Below are 16,409 nucleotides of genomic sequence, written 5' to 3'. Positions count from 1 at the left end.
CTTTGACAAAAAGACGCAATGTTTCATGATAAATATCATTTAATCATGATTTGATAGCAGGATTAAGTGATCATTATCACAAAACGCTGCTTGCTTTTTTTTGTCAAATAAATACTTTTATATTTGAATAATAGTGCTGTGGACATATATACTTTGGTGGATGATAAAGGTGGAACAGGCAGTTTCCACAGTCTTCACGTGCACTATCTGGTTTTCAGCAGCTGTTGCATTACAAGGACTATAAATGGTAGGTTAAGAGGAATGAGTGGTGCACTTTCCAAAGGGGCAAACAGTACAAAAACCAGCATAAGTTCTTATGTAAAGCAATATATATCGTCAACAATGATACAGACAAAGCAGTCAACAGCAACATGGTAAAAAGAATGGTAGTGAAGATCATACTCAAAGTATAATCGTGCCATGTTTTCAACATTAAGGCACCTACTATGGAAGGAGGCAGCTGCACCATAGGCAGCCTCAATTCGTGCCCAAATATCAAAAACCACAGATTAAAAAATATTAAATATATAAAGAGTAACACATCATCAAAAGGGCCGCACATTTTTTCAATCAGGATCAATATGCATTGCTTCATTAGGAGGGTTGTCTGATCGTGATTGAGTCATCCTCAGGAAGTCTTGAACCTCTAAAAGGAGGAGTCAAAAAATGTGAAGCCATTGGCAGTCATCAGTTTTAACCTGGCAGGACATAGTAAGTACACTTTTCTCCCCTCTGTTCAAGGTGGGGCAAATTGCAGAGAACTTCCTCCGTTTCCTCATCAACTCCGCAGAATAATCCTGGAAATGTAGGAGTTTGGCATTTTCAAACATTAAAGAGGGGAGTCTGCGATAGGCCCTCAGCACTGGAACCTTCACCTGAAAATGCAAAAATGTAATCTCGTGCCTAGGAGGAAGTCCCTCTCTGGTGTTTTGTCTCTCTGGCCCAACCCTATGTGCTCTTTCCACACTGCCTCTAAGGGTACCTGTAGCTATACCAAGTAAAGTTCAGATTCAGGTAAGCCCACCAGACGTACATTGTTCCGCCTCAATCTGTTTTCCAGATCCTCTAGGCGTTGATGCAGCAGCTGATTCGGATGTGTTAAATCCTCTACTTTTTTAGTGTGCGCAACATTGAAGTCCTCTAGTTCTGATACCCTCTCCTCCACTTCATTGAAGCATGTGGTTATTTACTTGACCTCCCCAGCTAAAGTATCCAAGCCTTTTTGAATATTAGCCATTTTAGGCATAAATAAAGTGGTTAGTTGCTGCACTATGGCATGGGATTCTTTAGGGTCAGATACAGCATCTTCATTCTTATTTGAGGAGTTGGCTAAACTGTCCGGGTTGTTGGTTTTTTTTTTGCTTCTCATCACCAGATTTACCTTTACTGGATATTTTAGAGGGTTCTAGGAATTTATCCATAAAAGATAAAAGGACTTATAGCAATTCATGCAACGTGTGATGAAGCACTGTTCTGAGAAAAAGTAATAGTAAAGAGGATAGTATACATCCCTCAAGTACTTTCTACACACGGAATAAAAATACCAAACCACAATCTGTATATGGCATGTGTGCAAGGTTTTCATATTAACATTCAGATACATTTGTTAAAATACAACTAGGGTCATGCTCACAATTTACCCGTATTTTTCGCTCCATAAGACACACTTTTCCCCCCCCTCAAAAGTAAGGGCAAATGTCTGTGCATCTTATGGAGCGAATGTGATCAGGGCCGGCGTTTTGTAGTAGGCAGTATAGGCAGCACCCTTAGGGCGCACCAGCAGGGGTGCGCTGAGAGCGGTGCCGACTGCCTATGATAAAAAAATTAAATTTGTATTTAATTTTGATCTTGCTTGCAACTAAACTTATTTTACTAATTCCAAGATTCCGGAGTAACACCGCACAGTGACCTGGCTGGCAGGCCCAGCTGCCCGCCCAGGCTAATATTGCTTTTAAAAACTTTAATGCAGGCACCGTGGTGGTCTGTTGTCAGAGTCAGAGTGGAGGACTGGAGCGTGACGAGGCTGAGCTCACTTGCCTTGCTCAGCTGCTGCACTGCCTATCGCTGCCAGTGGCTGACTGAGTCCTGACGTCACTCACTCTGAGACTGAGAGGGAGAAAGCTTGTGGGATGAGACGCGGCTGCCTGACATCTCCACGCGAGTCGTGACACAGGCTCACACACTGTCTGCAGCAGCAGCACCACCATCCATCTGAGCCATGTGAGGTTGTGACTGAGCCCGCCCACAGAAGACAGTCGACGATTGAGGAACATCCGAGCAGGTAGGAATGGTGGCAGCACTGGTGGGGGTTTCTGAGGAGAGGTTCGGAGGCCGGAGCCGGCATTTCTTGGAAGGACTTCACGTTTGTGATCTGAGCTTCTTAAATTCTGACTCTAGCGATTCAAAGTTCTTGGGGTACACAGACTAGAAGAGTACTCGAAACCTTAAAGTCTCTTCATTTGTTAATGACACTGATGATGGTTCTTTATTCCACTGTTGACTGCTGTTCTATTATTCTGTTATAGTTTATTAAATAGTTTACTACACCATTTGATTCAGAATTGTTTTTCTTGTTTTCCTCCTCTTAAAACTAGGTGAGTCTTATGGTGTGAAAAATACGGTAGTTAACTAAGCATACCACTGCCTTACTTGGAATAAACAATGCAGTTTATGTGCTACAATGTTTTCTAATGGGCTTTAAATATCTATCAGCCACGTGTTCGCGAAGACAAGGATTATTGTAGTATTGTAAGGATCCGTGTCAAGTAGGATATTATGCCGCATATACAGCCACAAGATTCATGGCAGTAACCTCAGTGTAGTCCTAAGGAGCTGCCAATCACACTTGGGAAGGAGGACTCCGCTGTGGGTGGTGGACACTGCACTCAGGGTTTATCTGTTTAACCAAGAATAAAGCAACAGTGAGATCCTATGCCATGTCACGCTGTTCTAGAAGATGGTGCTGCAAAATAGGGTTATATAATCCCTGTGTCAACATATAGGTGTTCTCAGTTTTTCATAAGTTGCAATAAAGTTAGTGCCTCTAATAGTGTGCATCAATACTCCCAAGACTCTTCATGTGTTAGACTTTGTATGAAATAATTAATGTTCCTTTCTGAGGTATGTACCTCTGTGGTGTTTTTGTGTGAGTGTTCAATCAAAGTGAGCCTTACTTTACTAGAACTGTGGTCTCACAGTGAAGCCTTGTTTGATGTTCCTGTAATGCAGTCCTGTGCAGTTTAGTTCCAGTGCTACAGAAGCACCAGTCCAGGCAGAGAAGAGGGCTGTGTTGGCAAATCGCCAAGATGGCCCCGTCCTTTTCACGCCCTGTTATCCCTGGTTGCAGAGACCAAGAAGGTGTTCAGCTATCATCCACCCGACTAGTAGACAGCTGTGTCGCAGCAGTGTTGCCAAAGATCTGGTCTGGTCTCCACTGGCTTGTCTCTGCAGCTGGGACGTCCACGGTCTGGTAGCTGCAGTAGTAAGTTTCTTCACGCCAACCCGGCGTGCCGAGAATCTTGTCAAATCTCCTGCAAGTGCCAGGAGGAGTGTAGATGGTGTGAGGCACTACGATAAAGTAACCGCAATCAAGTCAACCTCGGTTCTCAGAGGTTACTGAGTGTGCTCCGCTCCTGTCTCACTACGAAAAGGCCAATATGGCCGCGGGGATAATACAGGAGTTTTCAATTCTGCACTTTTCTGTGCTAAATACTCTTCGGTGGGGGAAGAGCTGGCTATCTCCAGCTAAGCTTAGGTCCTGACACGTTCCCTGTCAAGGATTTGTATGCTTTGGCAGGAATTAACTATCAGATTCCCCTATAGAATCGGAGAGCCGCACGGAGCTCTGAAGTTGAGCTCTTTGCCCACCCACCGGAAGTTCATTTTTAATTTCCAATATCTCCATTAAAAGTTAAAGGGATAGTAAAGTCCAAATTAAAAACTTTCATGATTCAGATAGGGCATGTCATTTTAAACAAATTTGCTTTGTTCTCTTGTTATTCTTAGTTGAAAGCTAAACCTAGGTAAGCTCATATGCTAATTTCTAAGCCATTGAAGGCCGCCTCTGCATTTGACAGTTTTTCCACAGCTAGAGGGCGTTAGTTCATGTGTTTCATATAGATAACACTGTGCTCATGCACGTGAAATTAGTTAAGAGTCAGCACTAATTGCCTGAAAGTCAGCAGAAGCTTAGATACAAGGTAATTACAAGGTAATTACAGAGGTAAAAAGTATGTCTAAAACAGTGTTGGTTATGCAAAACTGGGGTATGGTAAATAAAGGGGATTATCTATCTTTTTTAAACAAAAACATTTTTGGCGTTTACTATCCCTTAAATTTTGCAATACTCATTTTTTCTGTGAGTGCAATATGTGTATTCCTTTGTCTCTACAGGAAGAGAAAGGAGCAGCATTTAATTGTAAGTGTTGCTAAGAGACACCTGCTCTATCTGCAGTCAGTTTACTGCCCATACTCAAGAGGACTTTTGCTGTAAAAATCATGTAACAGTAGAACTTAAGATCTGTAATGGTAGCTATGTTATCTGAATGCAGGCAGTGGCAACACTGAGAATTTATATGTGCATATTTAGCAAGAAAAACTGGTTGTTGTTTTTTGGGGGGTTTTAACACAATCAGCTTCTTTTTATGTTTACTTTAAAGGGACAGTCAAGTCCAAAAAAACTTTCATGTTTCAAATAGAGCATGTAATTTTAAACTACTGTCCAATTTACTTTTATCACCAATTTTGCTTTGTTATTTTGGTATTCTTAGTTGAAAGCTAAACCTAGGAAGGCTCATATGCTAATTTCTAAGCCCTTGAAGGCCGCCTCTTATCAAATTTTTTTTTTTTTGCTTTTCACAACAGGGGAGAGCTAGTTCATGTGAGCCATATAGATACCATTGTGATCATGCCCATGGCTTGTGGCAGACACTGCACTAATTGGCTAAAATGAATGTCAATAGATAATAAATAAAAGGTCATTTGATCAGGGGGCTGTCAGATGATGCTTAGATACAAGTTAATCAGAGTGGTAAAAAAAAAAAAAGTGTATTAATACAACTGTGTTGGTTATGCAAAACTGGGGAATGGGTAATAAAGGGATTATCTATCTTTTAAAACCACTAAAATTCTGGTGTTGACTGTCCCTTTAACATATTTGTTTGTACTAAAGGGGAACCGTGTCACATCCCTTTCTTTTAGCAGTAAATTCAAAATGATCAGCATGTATATCTTATCTCCCCTGATTGTGGCCAATTAAGTTTAGCTGTAAATTAATTTGTATATTCTTCTAAACAGTCACTGTGTAGTATGTAACCATGTAAGTAAACTAAAACATAATTAGGTTGCAGAATTTAGCAGCCTCACTAAACATTACAATACAAGACCACTGTTAATAGTTGTATAGCAAAAGCAAGGATAACAAATAAATGTATATAGCAATGTTTATTTTGCAAATTAATAAAGATTTAACACATTGGCACAATCACATTGTTGGCTACAGGGCAAACATACAACCTTAGAAGGCAGCATTTCTAGAAGATTACAATAGATTTTTTTCAACAAATGTTAATTATCTGTATATTAGGACAACATAGGTAATGGGAATTCATCCAAACCTCTATTTTGTTCCTGCACAGGTATAGCTGCCATATATCATTAAATAGTTTTACTATAAAGTGTAAAGCACTAGACATAAAGCAATATCACCTGTTCCAACTCTGTATCAACAACCACTAAGAGTCTGCGGTACAATTGTCATATTTTCCTAAGGGTTATTATAAGAGGAAAAAATAAATCATAGAGAAAAAAAAAAAGACAAATAATGAGCCACCAGCAGTTTTAACTATGTAAATAAAAGAACAGGTAACCCATATAACTCATGAAGATAATGCATCTTGAAGATTTAATCCTAATAACAAATGTACTCTTTTAACTGGAGTGTATCTTTAGCATAGCTTGTGGTCATTAGCATAAGAAATAATCAATTACTGTGTCATTAGAATGAGGAGTCTTTAGAATGAGTGAAGGTTATAGAATAAATGTATATATTTATTTGAACTAATTGCTGCTTTAGCAACCTAGGGGCTAAGAACTAATTTTTACTATACAAAATATTGCTAACAAAAAAAAAGACAAGCAGGATACACTTATTAACTCTATAGTGTCACATAAAATTATAATTTGGTATAACAAACACAAATTGTAGTTTGTCTTCTGGCTGCGCTGTACAATTACATTATATTATATATATATTTTCTTTAATTAGGTACAGGGATATGTTCAGTGATTAGTATAGAAGTTTTATTTAATGAAGCACAGGCAGTGATTAACCACAGATCTCACCTGGCAGAAGCACCGCTCTGCAGCAGAACCGGGCTCATGAAGCAGAAGGGCTACTCGGCACAGGACTAGGCACAGTAGGAGCACAGGACAGGTCCGTACCGTCCCCATCCTAAACAGAAGCATCAATCACAGCTGTCCCGTGTCTCCCGGAACACACTACCCGGAATAAGGGGGTGGAGCCGGGTGTAATAGATGAGTCAGAACAAGTATTAAAGAACGTGTCTATATGCACATTTACACCACGCCCCTCTCTATATTATTATTGTGTCTTGAGATGTGGAGTAAAAACGATGTTATATTCTGTTAAAATCGTTAAAAATACTAAATGTGCTTTTTAAACCATATTAAATAATAAAAAAGTATGTGACTGTATTTATTGTTTGCTAGCAAGGTATAAATTGTGTAAATTACATTGTCTTCCAAATGTTTCACTAGTATAGTTTCTATAAACAAATAGTTATTGCTATTAGTTAAAGGGACAGAAACGTAAAAATGGAAAAGTGCATGAATAGTAAAGTTTAAAATAGTCACTTTCTTTTTTACAATATACGGTACTTCCACAATTCTGTATTACTGCTTCAGAGGCATACACACGTATGCTACATGTGACTAAAGCTTCAATATTGAAAGTTGCTCAAAGAGCTGGTGGTGGTCTATTGCATCAATATATAAGTAATTTGTGCCATAAAAAAAACAATGCAGACTCTTTGAGAAGGTGGGGTGTGTGAATGCTGGTGCATGGTACACTCACAGCATATCTGTGTATGTCTCTTAAAAAAAGGACTAACATTTTTATAAGCATTTGTCTAACAGAAGTACAGGGTATATTGAAAAAACATTTCTATTCAAAACTGAAATGACCCCAATCCCAATATTGACCTTTCTGACCCTTTAACCCTTTCCTGCCAGGTTTAAAGTGTCCACATCGGAACAACTGTTCCGATGTAAACAATTTTAAATCTCATGATCGTGCAAGTGATCATAAGATTTCAATGATGGGATCGCGTCAGGGGGGCGTCCCTATGATCGGCGTTAAAGCCCAGAAAAATTTGGACGGAATACAACGCCATAACGGTTAATGGGTCGCAATCAGGAATAGGAGACAAATATATGCCAAGGCAACTGAAGTTTATATACTTGCATATAGACTGATCTCATTTATTTTTGCACATTTCCTGTGTAGTAAGGTCTAATTTAATTAAAGGGATGTTTAATTTTGCATAGTAAAAAATATTTGCAATATACTGTGATTGTTTATTTTGTCCCCTTTTCCTGTAATGTATTTATGGAAACGGTGGATTTTCCAGTTCCAATAATTTGAACTGCACACTAACTTCACATACCTAACCTTGCCACACATCTGTCACCTGTACATCCTTGTTTTTTTTTTTTTAACCTCTGGTACATACACCCCTGTCGAGGAGTACCTTGAGCATTGGCAAGGGGGAATCCAGCAGTTAAGATATCTGGGGCGCGATCCAATATACGGCGTAGTTTTCGGCGCAAGCAAGGGAACCCGCGCCACCCATAATTTCACCTCGCAGATCGGGCTATTACATATACTGCGCCGTTAGATGCTAAACTGGCGTAAGTATGAAAAACCTGCAATCATCTAAAATGTGCGCAAATACACATTTTAGTCGTCGCAAGTACTTACGCCAGTATTTTATCCACGTAAAGTCTCAATAAAGAGTAGTTTTATGCAAATTAGGCTAACAATCGTAAAAAATAACCGCCAGTTCTAAATAATGCGCCAAGTAATTACGCTATTCAAAATTCATACATAAACCCATGCGCAGCCGCCATTCTCTTCAGTGTGTTTGGATGGTTTGTTGAGCTACAGCACACTACAGTGAGTTTAGGGTTAGTAAGAGTAGTGAGAGAGGCACAGCATAATAGTTAGTTAAGTCGGATTTTTGTTTGGGTAAGCTTGTACATTTACTTACACTTATTTTTACATACTGCACACATATTGCATACATACATATACAAAATACACAACACTTTTTTTTTCTAACAACTCACACATTTTATTTCAATTTTACAGTGTGATAGGCTGAGTGTTTGGTTGTGATTGTGTGTGATTGAACGGGGAGTGAGTGTGTGAGTGTGTGTAGTGTGAGGATGTCAGGGAGAGGTAGGGCGGAGGGGAGGAGGGGAGCGGAGTTGCAGGAAGAGGAGTACTGTAGCGGACAGGAGGAGCAGCGGGGTCCCCGTCAAGGAGTAAGTGGAGTGGGGAGAGGGAGAGTTAGAAGGGATGATGGGAGGGGAGATGCCCAGAGACCAGGCACACTTAGAAGAGGGACAGAGGGTGCACATGGGGACAGAAGGGGGGAGGAGGGAGAGGATAGGGAGGAACCCACACCAGGGACATCCCAGGAAGCAAGCCAGGTGGCCATAGAGGATGAGCGCATGAGATGCCCAAACTTCTCATTCGATCAGAATGTTGCGCTAGTCCAGGCCGTCATAGACAACCACAGTGCCCTCTTTGGCCAGGAGAAGGGCAAAAGCGTTGCCCGAAGGCATAAGATAGCATGGTTGGCGGTAGAGGATGCTGTAAACAGTGTGGCCCCGCAGAGGAGGACTGTCGAGGGACTTAAAAAAAGGTGGAACGACTGTAAGAGGTGGGTGAAAGAGAAGATGGGGCAGGAAGCCATGCACCAGAGGAGAACAGGTGGTGGTCCACTCCTGAAAACCGAATACAACACCAGGCAAGAGATGATACGCAGCTCCCTGAGTATCACAGCAGTCCAAGGACTTCCAGGGGCTCGTGACTCAGGGGCTGCAACCACAGCACATCATGCTGGTGAGTAACATCCCACACACCAGTATTATATGTATTTAAGATAAAACATCCTTTAATGTCACACATTCATGTACACAATGAGGAGCATGGTATTTGGCCTACTAGCAAAAACATCTACAATTATATTTCACATTAATGCTACTTAACACAATGCAATTCATGATATGAGGTGGAATAGTGCAATACTAACATGTCTCAGAGTAACACAGGCCACAAGCCACATGTAGAGTTTTCAGTAAATGGACACTATAGCCATCGCAATACTTTTAGCTCAGAAAGCACGTTCTGTGCCTACATCAGGCTAAAGTAAATTGTGTGACCATAGTGTCACTTAAAGAACACATTTTTTCCATCATTGACATGTACACATAACTATTGTATAAAACACATACCTGGATACTGTGCATATTAAAATCCCTCATATCACAAATCACATTGTGCACATGCATGTTATAGAGTTTGACATGAGAATGAGTATAGGCCCTAGCATGTATCAATGTACATTATATGCCCACATGGACATATATATGACTGTACTAATCCCTCTCATCATTTGACTCCTCCACAGAACCTCCTGTCACCAGGGTGCAAACAGGCATGCCGCCACCTCCACCACCAGTCACAGGCATGCAGCCACCTCCACCACCAGTCACAGCCATGCAGCCACCTCCACCACCAGTCTTCAGGCAGCAACATGGACAGTATGCTCCCAGGCATGAGCGGGGTTGGATTGCCTCAGTTGAGGACCCGGAAGTGATGCCACCACAATTGGCATACGACCCCTGGCAAGATACCTGGCCTGAGGAATATTCTTTTGGCTTTGAGGGGGAGCGAAGTCAGCCACGAAGGGTCCATGTCTTTACCCCACTCCCAACACAATATCAGGGCAGTCATGGCTTTTACACACAGGGGATGTCGCAAGAAATGCAAACTGGACAGGCTGAGTGGTCACACACTAGTCGTCAATGGGACTACCAATCCACCCTGAGAGCTCCACCATCCTCTTCTCTTGGGAGAGCTCCACCATCCTCTTCCCTTGGGAGAGCACCACCATCCTCTTCCCTTGGGAGAGCTCCACCATCCTCTTCCCTTGGGAGAGCTCCACCATCCTCTTCCCTTGGGAGAGCTCCAACATCCTCTTCCCTCGGGAGAGTTCCGCCATCCTCAGATGAGCATATAGCTGAAGTTGTCCCTGAAGCACCAGCAGCTGAAGTTGTCCATGAAGCAGATGCAGCTGAAGTTGTCCATGATGCACCAGCAGCTGAAGTTGTCCATGATGCACCAGCAGATAGAGCTGAACCTGCACCTAGAATCACTGCTGTTTAAGAGCCTGTAGATCCACTGTATTCTCCCCTGGGCGAGGAATACATTTCACTCCAGAGGAGGCTCATAACAAGCTGCGAGAGCAGACAAAGAGGCCAACACAGGTTTCACAGGAGCCAACAGAGGTTACTCCAATGTACCATAGAGCTGCAGAGGGACATGGCAGCATCATTAAATGGAATTGTACAAAACCAGTCGCAGATGCTGAGAATTATTTCTGATATGCAGATGCAGATTGACAACAGATGGCGGGAACAAAACCAACTCTTGGGTGTGTTGGTTGAGCACTTCACACACCAGCAGGACACTGCCTCCAGCCTATCATCTGTCAGTATATTTATAAGAATCTCAGTAGTGCTCTCCAAATAATATGTCAGTCTATGGCAGGGTTATGATACAATATATTTAATAATTATCCATTAAAAATAAACCCTCAATCAATATGCATCTACTAGAAACCACAGAATTAATATAAATACCTGAATTCTTTTTATTAGTTAATATCTATGAACACATTGGAATATATTTGTACGGATCAGAATGTGAGTCAATATTATACACGTTTAAAAACTATTAAAATATGCTATGCAGTGTTCATACACGTTTACCTTTAGAACTGGCCTTATTCACAATAGTCTTTCATTCAGAATTGCATTTAAAATATCACAGTGAGACTTAAGATAACAGCTACTAATATTCAGCAATACAATTAACAGTGCTAATAAACAATAGGACAATATGTATACTCAACTATTTAGATGCAATTGATTCTAATACAATTCTAATTGGGATACTAAAATTGCATATATTCTTACTGTAAACCGTTACTTTAAAATGTCTATTTATTTAAACTAGAACAAATTTTTAGTTACTTATAATTAAAATCAATTCTAAGATATATATATATATTCTATATTTTGCACAGATGAATTATTTAGTATCAAGGATATATGTTTAACAATACACAAGCTATGAAATACTAGCTTGAAATACAAACTGCTTTCTTTAATCTATCAACAATCTTTTAATACTTTACCAGGATTAACACCAATCGATATCCAATATCTCTCAGCAGGTTTAATCTCACCTCAGAAATACCAATAAGTATATTTTGCAATCAATGAGAAAAGGTAGACCAGCTTTGCTAGAGTAATGATACTTCACGCCCAACAACCAGTTACAAGTCAGCTCAGCAGAATCTGTGTTTCTCCTATCTTGCATTAAGCTTATATGTGTTTCCATCATGGGTGAGAATATGGGAGGCCCTTTTCGGAAAACCTGCTTTGTTATTGGCCCTTACGGAGCTGATTATCCCATTGTTTACCTGGGAAATCTAATCGAATTGGCCCTTGGAAATTTCATTTTTAACAGCCAAAAAGCCTTCTGGCTGTAATTCTCGCATCATAACACCAGGGGCAGCGTGGCAACAACACAGCAATACATTTACTGTACTATCCAACATTTTTAACAATTCATTATTTCTATGAAATGGTTATTCATTAGATCATAACTTCCTGCTTCAATCATTCACAATATCAATTATAGATGGGACAGCATCATATAATTTCTCTGATTATTTCAATATGAAACATCATGTGTCCCCAACATCATACTATATTAAAGCAAATTAATACTGCTAATTATTCTGAAATTAATGGCATTTATACATCTGTTATATATGTATTCACTCAAATACAGCATGTTCTACATCTCCAACAAATTTTGCATGCATGAATCTTGTCTATGGTCCATCTGAAATAAAAATAAGTGTTATTAATCATTTCTTTTTAGGTCCACAAATATTCTTAAAAAAAATACAGATGCTAAGACATTTTATGCTTTATATATATATATATATATATATATATATATACACATTCATTTATATGCAGTATCTTGTATTTATCATCTTTTAGCTCCATCTGGAAAAACAGAAAACATGTTATATATATATATATATATATATTTCAAACATGGGATTATTACAGTTTCCATTCAATTTATTACAGATTTGAATTTATTAATATATATATATATTTAATACAGCAATTACCCCTTTAATATAATAATGTCCCATTTCAACATATATATATATATATATATATATATATATATATATATATATATATATATATATATATATATATATATATACATAGATGGGTTATTTGAATTATTTCAGACACACACATTCCTTTTGCACAATGTATTTATTTTTATGTTGTCTTTTAACAATGGTTCCAAGAGTACAATTTAAAACATGTGTCTCTGCCAGCCAATTTTTTACTGTCTCAATATACAACAGAATTAATTAACAAATCTATGCTAATCACTATGTAGTCAGAATTTTACCTGTTTATCTATCTTATAAACCCAGGATGTTGTCTTCATAAACAGCAGAGATCATTTTACAAGTAGTTGTAAAAAGTCACAATACAACATATTTTCTGTTTAGCTAGCAATACAGACGTGTATTTGATGTTTAGGGGCAATTAACAAGCCTGTGCTAATTACCATTTCCCTATTTTGACCAGCTTTTCACTGCTGATTACAGACTCAGCGTCCCTCTCACCACAGATAGTAGTATCCTGATCTAGATACCATGCTTATCTTTGACTGAAAAAGATCTAATCTCATTAAATGGTGATGTAAAAAAAATGTTTTGAAGTTTTTATTTGGCTAGGGAGCAAATGTCCCCTTTTGAAGTTTATTTAGACATACTACCTGTATTTAAGTCTTGAGATGTGTGTTCAAATCATGGGGGTTTTGAATCAAATCCTGACATCAGAATTGTAATTCTACAGCACATCTGATAAAATAGACAGCCTCATATATACACACATCCTTTTATATTATTTTCATATATATATATTAGTATATATACATATATGTCATTGACCTGTACCCTGACATAATTCCCCCTTTCAAATTCAAATATATGTAGGACACATGTATTTGAATTGGATCAAAGTCAGTGGTACTCGGTGAGGATGTTGGCCGTATACATCATAGACAGTCTCTTATGTAGAGAGTCCGTCATTTTTTAGCCTTCATGCTTATCAGCTAGGCATCTTTAAACTACAGTATGTCTTTAGTGCATTTGGGGACATGACACTTCATTCTCCCTCTATGACTTGTAGTTGGGACCTAGGATGACACGCTCGCAATTGATTGATATGGACCCATTTATCTATGAAACTTTCATTTTTGGGGATCCGTATTTTATAGGCCACTGGAGATATTTTGTCAGTAACGACAAAAGGACCTTTCCATGATGGAAGAAATTTCTTCTCCCTAACCTGATCTCTTCCAAAGTTATAAAGATAAACTTTATCATTTATTTCATATTCCTTTTTGGACGTTTTGAGATCATAATAGGTTTTAGTGGCAGTTGCAGCTTTCTCTAAATTCCTTTGAGCAAACGCAAAAGGCATATTGCAGGTGTTTTCTTAGGTTCTCCACATATTGATGTGTATTGGCAGTGTTTATCAAATTTTGGTCTGATGTACGGTACAGCAGATGCTGAGGTAGAACCATTCTTCTACCAGTTATCAGTTCAAAAGGTGACATCTTGGTAGCACTACTTGGAGTTGCTCTTAATGCCATTAGGACTAGAGGTAGTTTTACATCCCAGTCTTTACCCGTTTCACTCACAAACTTTTTGAGGCTTTTAACAATGGACTGGTTGTAACGCTCTACACCACCAATTGAGGCAGCTCTATAAGCAATATGAAGCTTTCTTTTTACCCCTAGTATTTTCCACATTTTGGTCATCACTTCGCTAGTGAAGTGGGTTCCCCAATCGGATTCGATTCTTTGGGGTAGACCAAATCTGGAAAACACATGTTTGATGAGCAAAGCTGCGCATGTTTCAGCACTATTGTTAGGTGCACTAATGCACTCTACCCATTTAGTGAACAGGCATGTCACTGTTAACATGTATTTGTTACCTCTTGATGACCTTGTTACTGGACCAATAAAATCAGTTTGTATATCTGACCATGGCATTACCATCCCCCTTTCCTGCAATGGCGCTCTATCGGTTGGTGCAGTGGGTTGGAACTGTGGGCAGATTAAACAATCTTGACAGTAGGTTTGAACATCTTTCAACATGTGTGGCCAAAAAGCGTAGTCACGCAATATTTCATACGTGAGTTTGGCACCACGATGACCAGATCTGGGAGCATCATGGGCATGTTGAAACATTAGACCTTTGAATTTAGTGGGTACTACCCATTGCTGGATGCCAGTTTTGGAGGTTCTAATTAACAAACCATCCTGTAACTTGAATTGTGATCGGGATTTCATTAAGATTCTAAGATCTTCTTTGCCAATACAATCATCTTTTGAGATGGGGTTGCTTTCAGGATCTTCTATGTGTTTATGGAAGATGCCTACAATGGGGTCTTCTTTTTGACTAGTGATCAGGTCCTCACTAGGAGAATCCTGACTCCATTGCACCAGGTTAGGCTCACTCTGTTGTTTTGCCTGGTTTCTGTTAATGGCTTCTATCTGAATTGCACCCATTAAGTGGTCAATATTAAGGAGTTCTCCACTTATGGCTCCTTGTTTGGCTAATGAATGCGCAAGATCATTGCCTTCCTTATCTGGGCCTAGAACCCTGGAATGACCCTTGGTCTTTTTCCAGTGTATGGTTAAATCATTGGATACCACCAGATTATCAATCTCGCAGAACAACTTGCCATGTTTGACTGGTTTGTTATTGCTTTTCTGCATGCCATTTCTTTTCCAAGTTGGCAGGTATTCAACAAAACTGTCACAAACATAATTTGAGTCAGTTATGATCACAAATTCATGAATACTATGTTCAATAGCCATTTCAATGGTTTTTAGAACAGTAGTTAGTTCTGCAACTTGACTGGATCTTGGTCCAATGTTGAAACCTATAGATATGTTTGGGAATCCATTTGCCCAAGTTATGCCAATGCCAGCGACTAATCTGCGCTCATTATCAATAGTGGCATGGTAAGAACAACCATCAACGTATACCCAAGGTAATGTTTGACAATGGTCCTCATTGTACATTTTATATGGGGAAAGCAATTGTTCCTCCAGGAAATCATCTTCTGATAATTCTTCCCCAGGATCCTTAGCAGTACAGTCGTGAAGCTCAGCAAGCCCCTGTGCGACTGGATTCTTTTTATTCTGCTTGTAGCTGATTTCTAAAGGCCAGCCTTGTAAGGAAAGAGTCCACGCTGTTATGCGGCTATTTGACAAATTCCCATCTCTTATTCTCTCACTTTGCAAATATAGCAAAGGCTGGTGGGATCGTTTTGTACAATAATTTTCTCACCCTGTACATAGCTGCGGAAATTTTGTAGAGCCCATACAGTAGATAAGAGCGCTTTTTCGCAATCGCTAAATTTTATTTCTACTGGGGATAGAGTTTTGCTCAGGTACAGAGTTATTCCTGAAATGAATCTCCACAGCATCTGGTTTCTCTTCCACCACGTGACAGTTATGTCGGGGGCGAGATATACCAGATTTCTCATAATTGATAGGTCTTTTAACTTGTGACCAAATTACATTACTTATGCAATCAATTATGGTGCTTAATCGCTTCAGGAGATCACTACCAATAATTAAACGATCAGTTGGCAGATCCACTATGATGACAGGGTGTCTTATGACCCTGTTCCCCAATTTAAATTTTAACCAGGCAGTACCGTAAACTTTTAGGGAGTCACCCCCAACTCCTATTAGAGAACCATCAAATTCTTTTATTTTAGGTTTGTGGGGTGTTAGCTCATTTAGCTGTGTGTAGTACCTGTGGGATAAAATAGTTGCCTGAGACCCAGTATCAATTAATCCCATGATAGGGTTGGAGACCGAATCTTGCAGCTCAGCTAAAACATAATATCTCCCTGCAGTTTCTACCATTTCACACATAAAATTGGCGTTATCATACATATGTGGG

The 16,409-nt window shown here is 39.4% G+C and overlaps 1 protein-coding gene across 1 annotated transcript in view; it reads right to left on the bottom strand.

Moving 5' to 3' along the window:
• The window catches only part of ERO1A (endoplasmic reticulum oxidoreductase 1 alpha), a 137,576-nt gene extending 131,108 nt beyond the window's left edge, over positions 1–6,468 (bottom strand). The window contains exon 1 of the mRNA XM_053697614.1: positions 6,343–6,468. Coding sequence (XP_053553589.1) covers positions 6,343–6,465 — 123 coding nt within the window. The 5' untranslated portion in view covers positions 6,466–6,468. The remainder of the gene's footprint in view (positions 1–6,342) is intronic.
• Positions 6,469–16,409: the final 9,941 nt, after the last annotated feature.

This window comes from Bombina bombina, chromosome 1 (genome assembly GCF_027579735.1).
Source record: "Bombina bombina isolate aBomBom1 chromosome 1, aBomBom1.pri, whole genome shotgun sequence".
NCBI classification, from domain to species: domain Eukaryota; kingdom Metazoa; phylum Chordata; class Amphibia; order Anura; family Bombinatoridae; genus Bombina; species Bombina bombina.
The sequence above is the reverse complement of the archived record's forward strand: the minus strand, read 5'-3'. Positions and strand labels throughout refer to the sequence as shown.